The 15,494-nt window shown below is 56.0% G+C and overlaps 3 protein-coding genes across 5 annotated transcripts; all 3 read left to right on the forward strand.

The window, feature by feature from the left end:
• Nucleotides 1-1,723: 1,723 nt before the first annotated feature.
• PRTN3 (proteinase 3) lies at nucleotides 1,724-4,359 on the forward strand. 2 transcript variants are annotated; one of them, XM_019657224.1, is made up of 5 exons: nucleotides 1,724-1,803; nucleotides 2,106-2,262; nucleotides 2,436-2,577; nucleotides 3,278-3,508; nucleotides 4,079-4,359. In XM_019657224.1, the coding sequence occupies exons 1-5, from the start codon at nucleotides 1,737-1,739 to the stop codon at nucleotides 4,247-4,249; spliced, it is 768 nt and encodes a 255-aa protein (XP_019512769.1). In that variant the 5' UTR covers nucleotides 1,724-1,736; the 3' UTR covers nucleotides 4,250-4,359. The 2 variants fall into 2 exon arrangements, with proteins under 2 accessions (XP_019512769.1, XP_019512770.1); XM_019657225.1 differs by having other exon boundaries at nucleotides 2,106-2,226.
• Nucleotides 4,360-8,101: 3,742 nt separating this feature from the next.
• ELANE (elastase, neutrophil expressed) lies at nucleotides 8,102-11,000 on the forward strand. Of its 2 annotated transcripts, XM_019657226.1 has the most exons (5): nucleotides 8,102-8,207; nucleotides 8,604-8,760; nucleotides 9,061-9,202; nucleotides 10,307-10,537; nucleotides 10,699-11,000. In XM_019657226.1, the coding sequence occupies exons 1-5, from the start codon at nucleotides 8,141-8,143 to the stop codon at nucleotides 10,897-10,899; spliced, it is 798 nt and encodes a 265-aa protein (XP_019512771.1). In that variant the 5' UTR covers nucleotides 8,102-8,140; the 3' UTR covers nucleotides 10,900-11,000. The 2 variants fall into 2 exon arrangements, with proteins under 2 accessions (XP_019512771.1, XP_019512772.1); XM_019657227.1 differs by lacking the exons at nucleotides 8,102-8,207; nucleotides 8,604-8,760 and adding an exon at nucleotides 8,863-8,948.
• Nucleotides 11,001-13,118: 2,118 nt separating this feature from the next.
• Nucleotides 13,119-15,301, forward strand: CFD (complement factor D). The gene is made up of 5 exons (XM_019657219.1): nucleotides 13,119-13,505; nucleotides 14,000-14,156; nucleotides 14,242-14,386; nucleotides 14,551-14,808; nucleotides 15,070-15,301. Exons 1-5 carry the CDS (start codon nucleotides 13,448-13,450, stop codon nucleotides 15,229-15,231), a joined length of 780 nt encoding a protein of 259 aa, XP_019512764.1. The 5' UTR covers nucleotides 13,119-13,447; the 3' UTR covers nucleotides 15,232-15,301.
• Nucleotides 15,302-15,494: the final 193 nt, after the last annotated feature.

A 15,494-nucleotide genomic window follows, 5' to 3' on the forward strand; every position in this document is an offset into this window, starting at 1 on the left:
TAGCAGGGTGTGTGTGTGTGTGTGTGTGTGTGTGTGTGTGTGTGTGTGTGTGTGTGTGTTTTAGTTTTTTTTGAAGATTTTTATTGGGGAATTGGGGGAAGGGGAACAGACAAGTTGCTGTCCTTTTGTTCTTCCGGCTAGTTTTGGGAGGACGTTGCTTCACTGGCCCAAGTTGGCACCATCATTGTGCTCTTCCCGGGCGAGGCAGATCAGTCATCGGCTTCTGGACAGCCGCTCACAGGGCTGCTGGCCGCTCATGCTGGCTGCTGGCTGCTCATGCTGGCTGCTGGCTACACACGGTAGCCCATGGCAACCCACTGCAGCAGGGGCTGCAGCCTATGCCATCGCAGGTGACTCACGGCAGCCCAGCTCCAGGTCGAGCTGTTGTTCAGCATCTTAGCTGTCGAGGGCAGTGTCACTGGCCCTCATATGTGGGATCCAAACCGGGCCCTCTGGCGTCCCAAGCCAGCTCTTAACCAACGCGCCACTCGGCCGGCCCTGTGTGTGTGTATTTCTTTTTCTTTTTTTGGTTAAAGCTTTATTGAAATATACTTTATATGCCATATGACTTGGCCATTTAACAATTCAGTGGCACTTGGTGCATTCATAGTGTTATGTAATCACCATCTCTTTCTAGTTCCAGAACATTCCCTCACCCCAAAAACGAAGCCCCATCCCTGCTACCATCCCCCGCAACCACGAACCCACTTCCTGTCTGTGGATGTGCCTGTTCTGGACATTTCACATAAATGGAATCACACACTGTGTGGCCTTGTGTGTCTGGCTTCTCTCACTGAGCACCATGTGTTTAAGGTCCATCCACGTGTAGTGATTGTCAGTGCCTCCCTCCTTTAACCCCTGGGCTGGGGCTTCCACTGACCCCAAGAGACTTCACTCCATACCCACCTGACTCTGAGGTCCTAGGAGGCTGCACACATTTAGTACACAGCCTGAGTGGGAGGAGGGAAGAGGTGACTCAGACCCTGAGGCCACTCTGGTTTATCCTGTGTGACTATTAGGGTTTATTCTGGTGTTTTCTGTGAGCAGCGAGTGAACTCAAGTTTTCCCCAAATAATTAACTAAGGTCTCTCCCCCTCAGCCTCATGAACAGTGGGACTGGGTGATTGTCTGGGGGGCCGTCTTGGGCACTGTGGGGGTTGAGCAGCATCCCTGACCCTACCCACTCAATGCCAGGGGCACCTCCAGTCCTGATGACCATAGATGTCCCTAAACAAGGCCCAGTGTCCCCTTGACAACACAGTCACCTGGGTGAGAACTCTGCCTTAGAGGGAACAGGGAATTCTTATGGGTCTCAGGAGGGCATGCGGCTCCCACTGCTTTTCCCGTCCCTTTTCCGGCCCCCTTGAGTGGGGCTCACTCTAGTGCCTGGACACACCAGTCATATCCCGCTTTGCTGGGGCCACAGGGATCCCATGGGAGGAGGTACGGAGGGTGGGATGTGTGTCCCACTGAGGGCTGTGTTATTATGCCCCTTGTCCAGGGGATCCCAAAATGGGGTGAGCAGGAGGAGCTTCCTGTGGGGGGAGTCGGGACCCTGAGCCCAACACTCCATGTCCTCCTGGAGTGTGGTTCAACCCCCAGCTCCCTGTGGCCCCAGAATTGGAAGGAGGAAGTGGGGATATCCAGCCCAGGTGTGGGGCAACCTCAACGGCCTCTGAACATTGGGCTATAAGAGGGGCGGGCAGGCAGGGAGACCCTGGAGCCCCCACCTGACCATGACCCGAAGCTACGGACCCTCCGGCCCTGCTCTGGCCCTGGTCCTGCTGGCCATGCTGCTAGCCCGTGAGTGGGGCCACATGTCCATCTGTCCAACCATCCAGGCTCTGCTGATTCCACCCATGACGGCCACCCAAATGCCCTCATGGCACAGATGGGGAGACTGAGGCAGGATCAGGACAGGACCCACTCGCTGCTTGGGATGAATGCCTCAAGGGGAGGGAGGGGGAGCATGGGGGAACTCTGGGACATTTGACTCAGTTTCTCCATCTGAAAAATGGGCAGAGCCCAGTGCTTCTCTCCCAGGTAGGTGGGTGGGGATGGGTCCAGCAGGGAAAGGTGGTGGCTGCTGATGCCCATGTCCTCAGGTGCAGCACAGGCCGCAGAGATAGTGGGCGGGCAGGAAGCTGAGCCCCACTCGCGGCCCTACATAGCATCACTGCAGGTGGCAGGAAACCACTTCTGCGGGGGCACCTTGATCCACCCGAGGTTTGTGCTGACCGCTGCCCACTGCCTGCAAAACATGTGAGTGAGCAGGCAGCCTGGCCTGGGTCTGTGTGGGGAGGCGGCCCTGCCTGGGTCTGAGGGGGGAGGCAGCCCTGCCTAGGTCTGTTACAAAGGGGGTTGCACCCTGGGCCTCAGGATGTTCATGGGGGTGGGGGAGCGGGGGCCAAGCGATGAATGCTGGGACTCCGCAGGCCCCCCGCCCTGGTGGAGGTGGTGCTCGGGGCCCACAACCTGCAGAACACTGAGCCCAGCCAGCAGAGATTCTCCATCGCTCAACAGTTCAGCAACAACTATGACCCTGAGCAGAAGCTCAACGACATTCTCCTCCTGCAGGTAGGTGGGCTGGCTGGTCATTCATCCTTAGCACACATGTATGGAGCACCTAGTCTATGCCAGGCCTGTGAGGGAGCTGGGACATGGCCTGGTATACAGCACGCCTGGCGGAGAGAGAGCCATTCAGACAATAGCTTCTCAAACGGCCTCCACTCAAACAACATGCAGGACCTCCTGCCTCCCAATGCCCAGCCCTGCCCCACTCCCACACCTCCGCCCAGCCTGGGCACCAACCTCACTTTCTCAGCAAGGGCTCTCCTCACCTTAATAGGAATAACAGCCCTGATTTACAGTTTACCATGTCATCATTTCCCTTAACTATATGTTTGTCATCTTCCTGGAGGTAGGATCCGTAGGGCTTAGCAGAGGAGGGAGCATACAGTTGGCACTGAATAAGTGCTTTGTAAGTGAATGCATGCCATAGTGACAAATCCTACAAAGGGGAGGCCCATGTTGTCAGAGAATGCAAAACAGCCCTGGCAAGGTTTGGAGGGTCAATCAGGGCAGGCTCCTTAAAGGGGGTTACCTCCAAGGTGGAACCTGAGAGTGAGTGATAGGGGGCCGGGTGGAGGGAACAGCATGTGCAAAGACCCAGAAAAGGCACTTTGGGGTGATCAGGACTTGGGTGGATGCCAGAAGGGGGTGGCTGTGGGTTCTGGAGACAGGGTCTCACTGCCCACCCACTCTCTCCTTGACCCAGCTGGACCGCCCGGCCAACCTCAATGCCCAGGTTGCAGTGGCCCAGCTCCCCCAGCAGGACCAGCAGCTGCCCCACGGCACTCAGTGCCTGGCCATGGGCTGGGGCAGGTTGGGCACCCGTGCGCCGTTGCCCCACGTCCTGCAGGAGCTCAATGTCACCGTGGTCACCTTCCTGTGCCGCCCACATAATGTGTGCACCTTTGTTCCCCATCGCAAAGCTGGCATCTGCTTCGTATGTATCACCCAGCTCCCAGTGCCCCACTCTGTGGTCGGATGGCTGGAGGGACCTTCCTAGAGGCTGGAACTGCCCTGGAGCAGAGGGGTCTCTAGGGGCCGCCCAGCGGAGGGCGGGTGCGTGGTGGGTTGCAGTTCAAATCCACTTCCTCTTCACTGAGCAGCTGCAGGCTGGGCCTCAGTCTCATCATCAAGAAGGGGGGTACACCCATAGTAAGGATTCAGAGGGTGATCCATGGAACAGCCTCAGCTCCCACAGACACAGACTCATGTTGTACCCGGTGGCCCTCGTAGGTTTGGGAACTTTCCCACCCTGGGACCCTCTCAGACCCTGGGAAGGTGTGGGTGACCAGCCTAGCCTCATTCCAGGGGTCCAGGTATACAACAGGAGGCTAATAAACACCCACTCTCCTCCAGAGTGGCCTTATCTCCCTCTGTTGTCCAAGTATCTTAAAGAAAAATTTTGACTGGAAACATTTTACCCCTAAATGGCGTTAGGTTGCTGCCATTCTTTCTTTGATGTAGCCAAGTCCCAGGTGACTGAGTCACCTGTCCCCACCTTTCTCAGGGGGACTCGGGCGGCCCATTGATCTGTGACGGCGTCCTCCAGGCTGTGGACTCCTTCTTGATCCGGGAGTGTGCCACCCGCCAGTACCCTGACTTCTTTGCTCGCGTGTCCCTCTATGTGGACTGGATTCAATCCGTGCTGAGAAGTGCGGGGTCCGAGGACAGCCCCTGAGCCTCCCCTTCCAGACCTCCCGGGGCTGAGGCCAGGCAGCAAACCTTAACGGAACAGGGAGGGTGCCAGTGTCCAGACCCACGGGGACATCAATAAAACTTGAAACCTCCCTCTGGCTCCTGTCTATCCTTCCCACATGGGCGAACATGGGAGAGAGTGTCCCCAGCATCCCAGTCTGCAGACCCCAGACACCCAGGATGGGTGTTTGGAGCCAAGGCCTGGAGACCAGTAGAGGGTTCAGGTCACAGTGTGTCCCACCTGCCCCCCCATGCCCACAGACATGGGTTCTAATCCAGGCCCGCTGCTGTGGCCCTGTGCAAACTGCTGCCCATCTCTGTGCCCCAGTTTCATTGTCTGGAAAAGGGAGTCACTCCAGATATTTCCCAGAACCGTCCAAGGAGCTCCACCCTGGCCCTCGGGGCTGGGGTGTCTTGTCCAGCTCTGTGTCTCCAGCTCAGGGTGGGGCGAGGCTGCTGGAAGACAAGGCTGTGGTAACAGGGAATGCCCGGGGCTTGTGGGACTCCTCCCCAGTCAGAGGCAGGCAGAGCAGCCATTAAGGAGGCCCTTCTCCTCCTGTTCCTGTTCATGCAGTGGCAGTCACTTCAGGCATTGACACCTCCTCCAGGAAGCGCCAATGCCTGAAGTGACTGCCACTGCATGAACAGGAACAGGAGGAGAAGGGCCCCCAGGGGCACAGCGAGGGCAGAGGGACAGCAAAGCTGCACTGCAAGAGGAATGGAGCAAGGCAAGGGGTTGGGGGAGGAGAGTTCAGGGAGGTGGTGGGGTTGGAAGATGCCAGACCACAGACATGAACTGGGGTGGGCCTAGGGGAGAGACCTGAGGCAGGGAAGAGGTAGAGATCATTGGCCAGCAGGCAAATGGCAATGGGAATGAGGCCATAGAGGCTCAGAGAGAGCCAAACTGCTCATAGGACACATTGGAATTGATTTACTCTGCCACCACCTGGTGGCAGCATACAAAATACAAGCAAGAGGGCCTGGCGAGCGGCTCAGTTGGTTAAGAGCTCGCTCAAGAGTTTGAGCTCTGAGCAACAGCGGTTCGAGTCCCGGCCCGAGCTGAGCAGCCGCTGAGCTGCCAACAGGTAGCAGGATGGCTCAGCTAAAAAAAACCAAAACAAACAAACAAAACAAAAAAACCCCAAAATACAAGCAAGAATGAGAACTCCTGGGCCTTCCCAGTTCTGCAACTTTTTTACACCTCAGTGACCACCCCAGGGGAGGTGCCATGACTGGTTTACATCAGCAGCACCAGGAGCAAATGTGTGGGGAGACAGGGGACATGGCTGAATCCTGGGAAATATAAGCTGATGAGTGTCGGGGCTGCCGGAAATTTCCTGTGTCTCCCAGGGGCCCAAGACGGGGAAGTGGTTTCTGTAAAAAGCCCACAGCATTGGGCTAGAGGGAATTGCTAAAGGGAATGTTGGAAACAGAAAGACCCACAAAAACATAGACAGGGGGGTTTTCTGGGGGCTCATGTGTGTGAAAGATGACCCAGGGAAGTCCTACACAACAAAGACCAGACCCAATAGTGGGAATTGGGGGTTAGAGGGTGCTGGGTTGATTTGCCAGAGGTTAGCTGGGCTATTGAGAGAAACCCAGCAGCATGATCAGCACACACTTGGGAAGCCTCAGGGTGCAAGGGTTTCCTTGAGGGGCGGGGGTGGGGGTGGTCTGTGCTGCTGGGGGTCACAGCTGGGCTGGGTTGCTCACTACAGCTCAGGGATCCCCAGGCCTCCAACAGTGGGGAAAAACACTCAAATTTTTGTTTTCTCACTGGGCTGTAACTTAGACCTAAAAATGCACACATCTTACTTCTAAGTTTGATGACTCGTTACATGGGTATCGTCAGCGTTACCACTACTCTGATTGCAAATTATAATGGAAGCCCAGTACTCGCATACTAGCCTATACCCACCAGGCAATCACCACCTGGCCCTCCTGGAGGTGGTTAATGGTAGCAAACCCTCCAGGACATCACTTTTTTTTTTTTTGGTAATTTTATTGGGGAACAGCCATGGTCATTGGTTACACATTGCTTTCATGCTACAATGGCATAGTTGACTCTTTTTAAGGAAGTTGCAACTCACAATGGCCCATGCGGGGATTGAACTGGCATTCCTGGTGTTATCAGCACCATGCTCCAACCAACTGAGCTAACCGATCACCCCAGGACATCGCTTTCTTTTTGTTTGTTTTTTGTTTTTTGTTTTTTGTTTTTTAGCTGAGCCATCCTGCTACCTGTTGGCAGCTTGGCGGCTGCTCAGCTCAGGCCGGGCATCGAACCGCTGTTGCTCAGAGCTCAAACTCTTGAGCAAGCTCTTAACCAACTGAGCCACTCAGCTGGCCCAGGACATCGCTTTCTTATGTTAGAACTTTACAAATGCTCATTCGTTTAATCCTTGGGACATCCTATGTGATGGAGCCTATTATTATAACTTCCCTTTTACAGGAAAAGATACTGAGGCACAGAGGGGTTAAGTCAGTGGGCTGAAGTTATGTAGTGGGCAAGTGGCCACACCAGGATATAAACTCAGAGTTGATATGCTTGACCACCATGAGATGTGTGAACATGGTATATAGGTAGTGATCAATAAATGCAGCTTTGGTTAAATGGGATTTTTTTGGCCTGAGACATTCTTCCCCCAAAGACTTCCTTCACTCAACCCTATCCCAGGACTGAAAACAGCTTGCTCAGTGCTCTATGGTAAATTGAACACAATTGAGTAGGAACGCTGCCAAGCAGGGGGGCGGGGGGGGGCAGGACTGGTTGATAAGGAAGGGATGAAGGGAGGACATGGAGTGCCTGCTGTGTGCCAGGGTTTAGGAGAGAAGGGCCATCATCCTTACTGGAGAGAGATGGGAGTTTGCTTACACATGGCCACACATGGAGGGAGGTCCTGGTGTGTGGGGACTCAGGCTCTGGCTCTGGGCGCCCCTGATGCTCCCGCCTACCTGTTCCTGCAGATGGATCCGTTGGTTCCCTCCCCTAAACCCTGCTCTGGGCCAGGAGAACGTTGCTTCTTGCGACAGCCTGGGCTATGGCCGTTGCAGCTAGAGCATCCTGGAGGAGGCGGGAAGAGGAACAGGGCCATGGGGTGGGGGCTGGGCCCTGTTGTTTGGCTTGAGTTCTTCCACAGCCCCAGACAGAAGCTCTCAAACTTCAGGAGGGAAGGGAGTTCAGCAAAGCTCAGAGAGAGGGGGTTCTTTCCCAGAACATTTGCTAACACACAGAGGTTGATGTGGCCCCTGGTGGGAGGGAGTCCTGTTGTGGGCAACAATCAAAGGGAGGTTGGAAGGCCAAGCCCTGAGAGGAAGGTGGAGCAAATCGCCCTCTAGCTGGAAATTGTGGGTCTGGGTTCAAGCCCAGCTTGCCCACCATGTCACTGTGTAGGAACTCATGGGGGAACACTTCGTTGTGCCTCAGTTTCCTCCTCTCAAATGGGACCCAGCAGTCCCCCCGTCTCCCCTGTGCCCTGGGTAAACTGAAGCAAGTGGGGAAACCAACCAACGTCCTTTGGACCTAAGGTTGCCAGATTTAGCAAAAATATAAGACACCCAGTTAAACTTGAATGCTAGCTGAACAATGACTAAGTTCCTAAATAAGTACAATATTTAGGACATGTTCATACTAAAAAAATTGTTTATCTGACTTTCAAATTTAATTGTGTGTCCTGAATTTTATCTGGAGCCAATCCAGGCCCCTCGCACTGCCTGCCCTCCCACCCCAACTCACACACACACTGTCCTTCCCATCATCGCCCTGGTCCTAGGGGTGGGGAAAGGAAGTGGAGCAATGCAACGGTCCCAGGCATAGAACCATAAGAGGGCCAGGTGGGCATGGGGGCACAGACATCAGAGCCCCCGCCCGACCATGACCCAAAGCTGCAGACCCTCCGGTCCTATCCTCACCTCCATCCTGCTGACCATGCTGCTGGGCGGTGAGTGGGGCCACATGTCTGTTCATCTCTCCATTGTGTCCTCAGCCCGCATAGTCCCTTCACCCTCATGGGGAGGTGATGGCTGGGATGGGGAGACCTGCTTCTAGAGGAAGATACTGAGGTGTCCAGAGTGGTGAAGAGCCCAGAGCCCAGAGTTTGTACCGGAGCATCACTGGGCATGCTCCGCAGACTCCAAAGCCAAATTAACTCCAGATTTAGCTGTGCCCTTGCAGGGGACAATGGCAGTTCCCCCTCTCTTCTCTGCACCTCTGTTTTCTCATCTGGCACGTGAAGAGCCATAATCCGTGGGTTCCTGGTGGGAGTTCAAGGGCTGACTGGCCCAGAGGGTGGGACTCCTCCATGGCACTCACCACCCCCACCTCCACGTGTCCCCAGGTCCCACGCTGGCCTCTGAGATTGTGGGTGGCCGGCAGGCCCGGCCCCATGCATGGCCTTTCATGGTGTCTCTGCAGCGGCAAGGAGGCCACTTCTGTGGTGGCACCCTGGTGGCCCGGAACTTTGTCATGTCGGCCGCACACTGTGTGAATGGCATGTGAGTGACCACCCCAACCCCCACCCCAGCACATCTTCCCTCCTCAGACCCTCTGTTTCCACATCTGTCAAAGGGACAGGAGTGAGACCAGGGCCTAGGCTCTTCCAGGGGGCCCCCATGGACGCACCTTCCCCACCAGGCCCAAGTAGGGGCATTCAGCCAATGAGGCCAAGCATCTGCCCAGGATGGTGAGGCTCCCCCTGGACATGGAGCTGGGCTTAACTGAGCTCTGGGATCTCTCTGCTACCCCCAACCCCTGGGGCCACCTCGAATCACCTCCTGCATCCTTTTTGCCTGCAGTAACTTCCAGAGGGTACAGGCGGTGCTGGGGGCACACAACCTGGGGCAGCGCGAGCGCACCCGGCAGTCGTTTGCCATCCAGCAAGTCTTTGAAAACGGCTTCGATGCCGGGAGGCTGATGAACGACATCGTGATTCTGAAGGTGCAAGGCTAGTGGGGTGGGATGCGATGCCCAGGTGGGGAACTGGCAGGGCCAAAGGCTTGGAAAGGCAGAGAAGGGGTGAGAGATTAGGGGTCACATGCAGCTCCACCTGGGTAGGTCATCTCTGTGCCTCAGTCTCCACTTGTGTAACCTGGGGAAATAGGCCCTACCTGGCAGTGCTGTTGAGAGAGTGAACGAGAAGACACAGAGAGATCTAGACAGTTGTCAATCAACAAAATGTTGATTATTTGTGTCCTATTCCCCTGTACCCGGGGACTGTCCCTGCCTTTGTGAAATGGCAAAATTCCCCACATCTGGGTCAAAGGGAGACCGGAGTGAGAAACCCTCCCTTCCCCACTGCTGGCAGAGTTATAATTCTCTGGAATTTTTTTTTTAATTTTATTGGGAAATTGAGGGAAGGGAACAGTGTTGGGGAATCAGGGAAAGGGAACAGACAAGTTGCTGTCCTTTTGTTCTTCAGTCTAGTTGTGGAGGACGTGGCTTCACTGGCGCATGTGGGTATTATCATTGAGCTCTTCCTGGGTTAGGCAGTCGCTCGCCGGCCATTGGACGGCTGCTCACGGCAGCTCACAAAAGCTCATGCCCGCTGCCGGCCAGCCCCACTGCAGCCTACGCCATCGCCGGTGACTCATGGCAGTCCAGCTCCAGGTTGAGCTGTTGTTCACCATCTTAGCTGTAGAGGGCGCAGCGTCACTGGCCCTCAAGTGGGATCTGAACCGGGGCCCTGCTGCTCAGAGCTGGTGTCCCAAGCCAACTCTTAACCAACACACCACTCAGCCAGCCCTCTCTGGAATGTTTTAGAATAAGGGTTTTGTTGTCATTGGTGTTGCTTACAGTTTGTTATATTGAGTACCTACTGTTTACTGCTCTCAAGACACATCCAGGGATTCCCTGAGCCACTGTGATTGTTCCTATTTCACAGATGGAGAAACTGAGGCCCAGGGTGGGAAGCATCCCACTGGCTGAGCGTCCTACTTCATAAAATTCCAGAACCAGGATGTGGGGGAATTGAGGCCCAGAATGGGGAGGGTTGATGCCCACCACCCTGTGTGACTCTCCTTTCCTCTGTCCTGCCCACTGCAGCTCAACGGGTCAGCCACTATCAATGCCAATGTGCAGGTGGCCCGGCTGCCTGAGCAAAACCAAGGCGTGGGCAATGGGGCACGGTGCCTGGCCATGGGCTGGGGCCGGCTGGGCACCAACCAGCCACCGCCCAAAGTCCTGCAGGAGCTCAATGTGACTGTGGTGACATCCCTCTGCCGCCGCACAAATGTGTGCACAATGGTGCCACGCCGGCGGGCAGGCATCTGCTTTGTAAGTACCTGCATCCCCTTGCCACTCCACCCTCACTCCTGCCCAGGCTGTAGCAAGTGGAACTGCAGCCAGACCCTGGGAAGGACTTCCCAACCCTGAAGGGTGGTGGATGGGGGGCCCCGGAAGCCCAGCCTCCCCACCTGGCCTGGCTCCACACACAGGGGGACTCCGGTGGGCCCTTGGTCTGCAACGGGCTAATCCACGGGATTGACTCCTTCATCCGGGGAGGCTGTGGCTCCGGCATGTACCCAGACGCCTTTGCTCCCGTCGCGCAGTTTGCCAACTGGATCAACTCCATCATTCGCAGCCATGGTGACCAACCCCATCTCCACCCTAGGGACCCTGCGAGCAGGGCCCACTAGAAGGGGCTGCCCTGTCACCCCACTTCACCTGTCCCTGGCTGGGCCTGACCCATGCTGCATTATGCAGCATCTGGGACAATAAAAACCTTCTCTGTTTTGTAGACTGTGTCTTGTTTTTGGTTATGTAATTGGGCATGGAAAATAGTCATGAGACTGTCTTGGGCATCTTACGAGTATGCTGCCACCAGGTGGCAGCAAAGTCAGAGCATTGGAGTAAGAAGTTTCTTCTCCACCCTCCACAAAGGTTGTATGCCAGTTTTCATTTCTGGTTTCCCTCACGTAAACCCGCTTTTGTGTGATTAAATTAGCATTACAGGTGGTGATGACACAACGCACTGTAGCAGGTGTTCATTGAGTGCTTACCAGGTGCAGGAATCATTCTCAGTCTTTGCAAGTGTTCGCTCATCCAGCCCTCTTTCCAGCCCTTGTGGCAGTGCCCCGTTTTACAGATGAGGAAGTGGAGGCGCAGAGAGGTGAAGCCCTGCTCGAGAGTCTGGCTTTGAATCCAAGCTCTGACTTTGGGCAACATGCTCGCTGTCTCTGAGCCTCCGTTTCCCTGTGGGGAGGAGAGGGTGCTGTCTGGTAAGGGTCCAGCAGGGTGTTGGGGTCTCATTGGGTGACACAGATGAGCCCTCCCCCACCTCCCCAGCATTGTGCTCTGAGCAGATGATTTCCAAGGCATCCCCCAGCCCCAATGGAAGTTGCAGCCCAGGGGGAGGTGACCAGCCTGTATCCCTCTTCTACCTTCCTGGGGCCACAGGCAGGGACCACAACAGATGTGGCCTCTGCCATCATGCAGCTCACATTCTCACGGTGGGGTAAGAAACAATCACCTAAGCAAGCAAATAAATGAGATAAGTACCATCAGGTAATGCTGTCCCCTACAGACGCCATGAGTTTGGGATGAATCTCCCCTCTCTCCTCTCTGTCCCCTTGCCCCTAATCCCCTCCTGCTGGAGCTCAGAAGCCTGGGTTACCCTCAGGGCCTTTCCCTTGGCGGTCCCCTTCTGCCTGGCTGCTCTTCCGGCAGGGTGTCCCCTTATCCCGCCTCTCCCCAAGAACAGCTGCTCAGAAATGTGACCAACTGCCATGCAATTGTTTTTTCCACTCACTACTATTCCCAGGAGGTCTTTCCACATCCACACGACATCTGGGGACCATCAGGGTTATTTATTGAACTGCCCCATCTTCCTGGGTGGTTTCCAAATTTTGTTGCAATTTCAAACACCCTTACTTACATAATCTGGGCCCCATATCCTCATGGGCTTTCATTCAGAACTGATTTTAATAAGAAAACATGTTAGGATCTAACAGATCACATGTTATTTTCTAATCTTTTCTGTATGTATGAAATAATCCACTATGAGGAAGGAAAAAAAAGGGGGAAAGTATTGTGCACTGTTCCCATTGGGGTCATATGAGGTCCACCCCATCCTTTTGGTCCCATCACCTCTCCCCATAGGTTCATGAGATGTTGGCCCACCATCCCCACCTTACAGAGGGCCATGTGACTCAGGTTCTGCTCATTAGAGCCTGCCATCCCCTGCCTGCAGTAACTGGTTTTGGAGGGGGCATGTGATCTAAGCTCAGGCAATCAGAGACAGCCTGGAGACATTGGCTGGAGTGATAGGGAATTTGGGGTGAGGGGGGCACTGAGCCACTGGGCTGAGTCTAGGGACTCTGAGGCCACAACAGGGGAGCCTGGTGAGGAGAGAAGCCATCGAGGAGGAAAGGAAAAACCAAAGGCAGCAACCTGACATTGTTCAAGGCACCTGGATCAAGCCACACCTGAAGGCAGACCCTGAACTTTCCATTTAAATTTCCTTGTTAGGGATCAGCTAAGTGGCTCATTCGGTTAAGTGCTCGCTCAGTAGTGCAAGCTCTGAGCAACAGTGTCGCCGGTTCGATTCCCGGCCCAAGCTGAGCCGCTGCTGAGCTGCCAACAGGTGGCAGGATGGCTCAGCTAAAAAACAAAACAAAACAAAACAAAATTCATTGTTGAAGACACAGTCTTTCCAGCTGCCCCTACACACCACCTTTCCAATGTCCTACTTGTTGGGGTCTCAGGCTCCAGAGCTGCAGCAATGGGACAAGGGTGTGGGGTGATCTTCCTACCCCCACCCAATCTCCTCTCCAAGCTAGAGGAGGAAGTGAGAGAAGGGAGGAGCAGAAAAATGAGGAAGTAGGTTGTTTACAAACCGTGGCCTCCAGCTGCTGTTGCGAAACCTAGGAGCTGGAAGGGTGCTCCGGGAGGCTGGGTGTGGGTCCATCCCTCTGCTCTGCTCCTGCCCACCCCGAGGGGCTGCTGCCCACACCAGGGCCAGCACTGGGCCAGGTGCACAGAGGCAGGAGGCACCCCTGGTGGTGTAAAGTACAGCAGGAGAGAACCCCACCCAGAAGAGGGTGAAGCAGACAGGCGGGCTCCCTTTTCCCTAGCTGGGCGACTGCCCACCCAGCAGATAGGGCCTGTGGCCACCACCGCCCCCTCCACCCTCATAAGAGCGTCTCAGGGCCCCGCCTGAGTCAGTGTCGAGGTCACAGCCGCATCATGGCAAACCTCTCAGTGCACCTGGCAGCTCTGATCCTCCTAGGAGCAGCCCTATGTGGTGAGTGAACCTGGAACTGGGGTGAACAAGCTGGGGGCCACCAGCCAGCAGGGCAGTCAGCCAGGGGCCCCCCTCTGTCAAGCAGGACTGTCTTACAGCCCCTCTAGGTGGGCCAGGATGGGGCAGTGTCCTTGTGAATGGAAGGCTCTGAAAGTCTCAAAATTTGGATCTGAAATGCGCAGTTTTACAGTGGAAGCTGGCGACCAGCAGGCTGAGCGGCTGGCAGGAGTGTTGGTCCTGTCAGCCCCACTTTTCTTATGTTTAAATAGAATCTGGGAGGCTCACTGTGTAGGATGGAATTTGCCCCAGACCCTGGCACTCCCTATCCTTCCCAGACTTCCCAGGCATCTGAGTTTGCGACGCTGGAGGGTGGGGATCCAGTGGTGGAATTCCAGGTCTGAGGGGGCTGGAGCGGCCTGGGGTATGAAAAGGGCGTTTTGAGGGCTGGGCTGCAGTCATAACCGAAGTCCTCACGCCCACCTGCCTATCCCCAGCGGCGCAGCCCCGCGGCCGGATCCTGGGCGGCAGAGAGGCCACATCCCACCAGCGGCCCTACATGGCCTCGGTGCAGGTGAATGGCAAACACGTGTGTGGCGGCTTCCTGGTGGCTGAGCAATGGGTACTGAGCGCAGCGCACTGCCTGGAGGACGTGTGAGTTGCCTGGGCGAGGGTGCGGGTGCGGGGTAGGGGTTGGGGTGGGGACCTTGTTCTAACGTGGACCCTGCCCCATTCCCAGGGCCGACGGGAAGGTGCACGTGCTGCTGGGCGCGCACTCGCTGTCGCAGCGGGAGCCCTCCAAGCGCCTGTACGACATACTCCGCGCAGTGCCTCACCCGGACAGCCGGCGAGACACCATCGACCATGACCTGCTCCTGCTGCAGGTCGGCAAGTCTACCCGCAGTTCCTCCTGCTGCCCACCTCCAGACCCCCGACCCTGGCGCCCGCCTACCCCACCAGGTCCCACCGAGTCCAGCCGCAGTCCCTCCTGCTACATGTCTACCCTCCCAGGCCCCCAGCCCTGACGCCCACTTCCTTCCACCCGCAGCTGTCTGAGAAGGCAGTGCTGGGCCCCGCTGTGCAGCCCCTGCCCTGGCAGCGAGAGGACCGCGACGTGGCCGCCGGCACGCTCTGCGACGTGGCCGGCTGGGGCGTGGTCAGTCACACGGGCCGCCAGCCCGACCGCCTGCAGTACCTGACCCTGCCGGTGCTGGACCGAGCCACCTGCAACTTGCGCAGGTACCACGACGGCACCGTCACGGAGCGCATGATGTGCGCAGAGAGCAACCGCCGGGACAGCTGCAAGGTGCGGAGTGGGGCGGGGCCAACAGAGGGCGGGACTGCATGGGGGCAGGGCTAACAGAAGGGGCAGAAGTGAGAGCTGGGAAGGCGGGGCCTTGGTGGGTGGGGCCTGCAGTGACGGGCAGGGCCTAGGCAGATTGATGCCAGAGCCGACAGGTTGAGGCCAGGGGGAGGAACAGGAATTGCAGTGGCGGAGCTCCAGGTGAACACAGAATAGGTGAGGCTTGCGGAGGTGCACCAGCCCTTAAGGCCCTGTCCCATGCAGGGCGACTCCGGAGGCCCGCTGGTATGCGGGGGCGTCGCCGAGGGCGTAGTCACCTCTGGATCCCGCGTGTGTGGCAACCCCAAGAAGCCAGGCATATACACGCGTGTGGCGAGCTACGCGGCCTGGATCGATGGTGTGATGGCTGGGGCTGAAGCCGCCTGAGGAGGACCTGAGGGGCTGGAGTCACCAGGAAGCAATAAAATCACCCACTCCTGCATCCCGTCGGCCTTTATTTTTTTGTTTCTATTTTGTTTGTTCATTTATTTTGTTTTTTAGATTCCACATATATATAAGTAAGATCATATGGTATTTATCTTTACCTGACTTATTTCACTCAACATAATACGGTCTAGGTCCATCCATGCTGCCACAAATGGCAAGATTTTGTTCTTTTTTATGACTGAATATTTCATTATATGTATATA

The sequence above is a fragment of the Hipposideros armiger genome, unplaced genomic scaffold, assembly GCF_001890085.2.
Source record: "Hipposideros armiger isolate ML-2016 unplaced genomic scaffold, ASM189008v1 scaffold_275, whole genome shotgun sequence".
NCBI lineage: Eukaryota > Metazoa > Chordata > Mammalia > Chiroptera > Hipposideridae > Hipposideros > Hipposideros armiger.

What these genes read in the sequence shown, in the direction of transcription:
- PRTN3 (XM_019657224.1), top strand. Translation starts at nt 1,737, where the DNA reads ATGACCCGAAGCTACGGACCCTCCGGCCCTGCTCTGGCCCTGGTCCTG. An exon ending in GCCCACTGCCTGCAAAACAT is followed by an intron (nt 2,263 to 2,435) that starts GTGAGTGAGCAG and finishes GGGACTCCGCAG; the next exon opens with GCCCCCCGCCCTGGTGGAGG. An exon ending in GCAAAGCTGGCATCTGCTTC is followed by an intron (nt 3,509 to 4,078) that starts GTATGTATCACC and finishes CACCTTTCTCAG; the next exon opens with GGGGACTCGGGCGGCCCATT.
- CFD (XM_019657219.1), top strand. Translation starts at nt 13,448, where the DNA reads ATGGCAAACCTCTCAGTGCACCTGGCAGCTCTGATCCTCCTAGGAGCA. An exon ending in ATGACCTGCTCCTGCTGCAG is followed by an intron (nt 14,387 to 14,550) that starts GTCGGCAAGTCT and finishes TTCCACCCGCAG; the next exon opens with CTGTCTGAGAAGGCAGTGCT. An exon ending in ACCGCCGGGACAGCTGCAAG is followed by an intron (nt 14,809 to 15,069) that starts GTGCGGAGTGGG and finishes TGTCCCATGCAG; the next exon opens with GGCGACTCCGGAGGCCCGCT.
- ELANE (XM_019657226.1), top strand. Translation starts at nt 8,141, where the DNA reads ATGACCCAAAGCTGCAGACCCTCCGGTCCTATCCTCACCTCCATCCTG. An exon ending in GCACACTGTGTGAATGGCAT is followed by an intron (nt 8,761 to 9,060) that starts GTGAGTGACCAC and finishes TTTTGCCTGCAG; the next exon opens with TAACTTCCAGAGGGTACAGG. An exon ending in GGCGGGCAGGCATCTGCTTT is followed by an intron (nt 10,538 to 10,698) that starts GTAAGTACCTGC and finishes CTCCACACACAG; the next exon opens with GGGGACTCCGGTGGGCCCTT.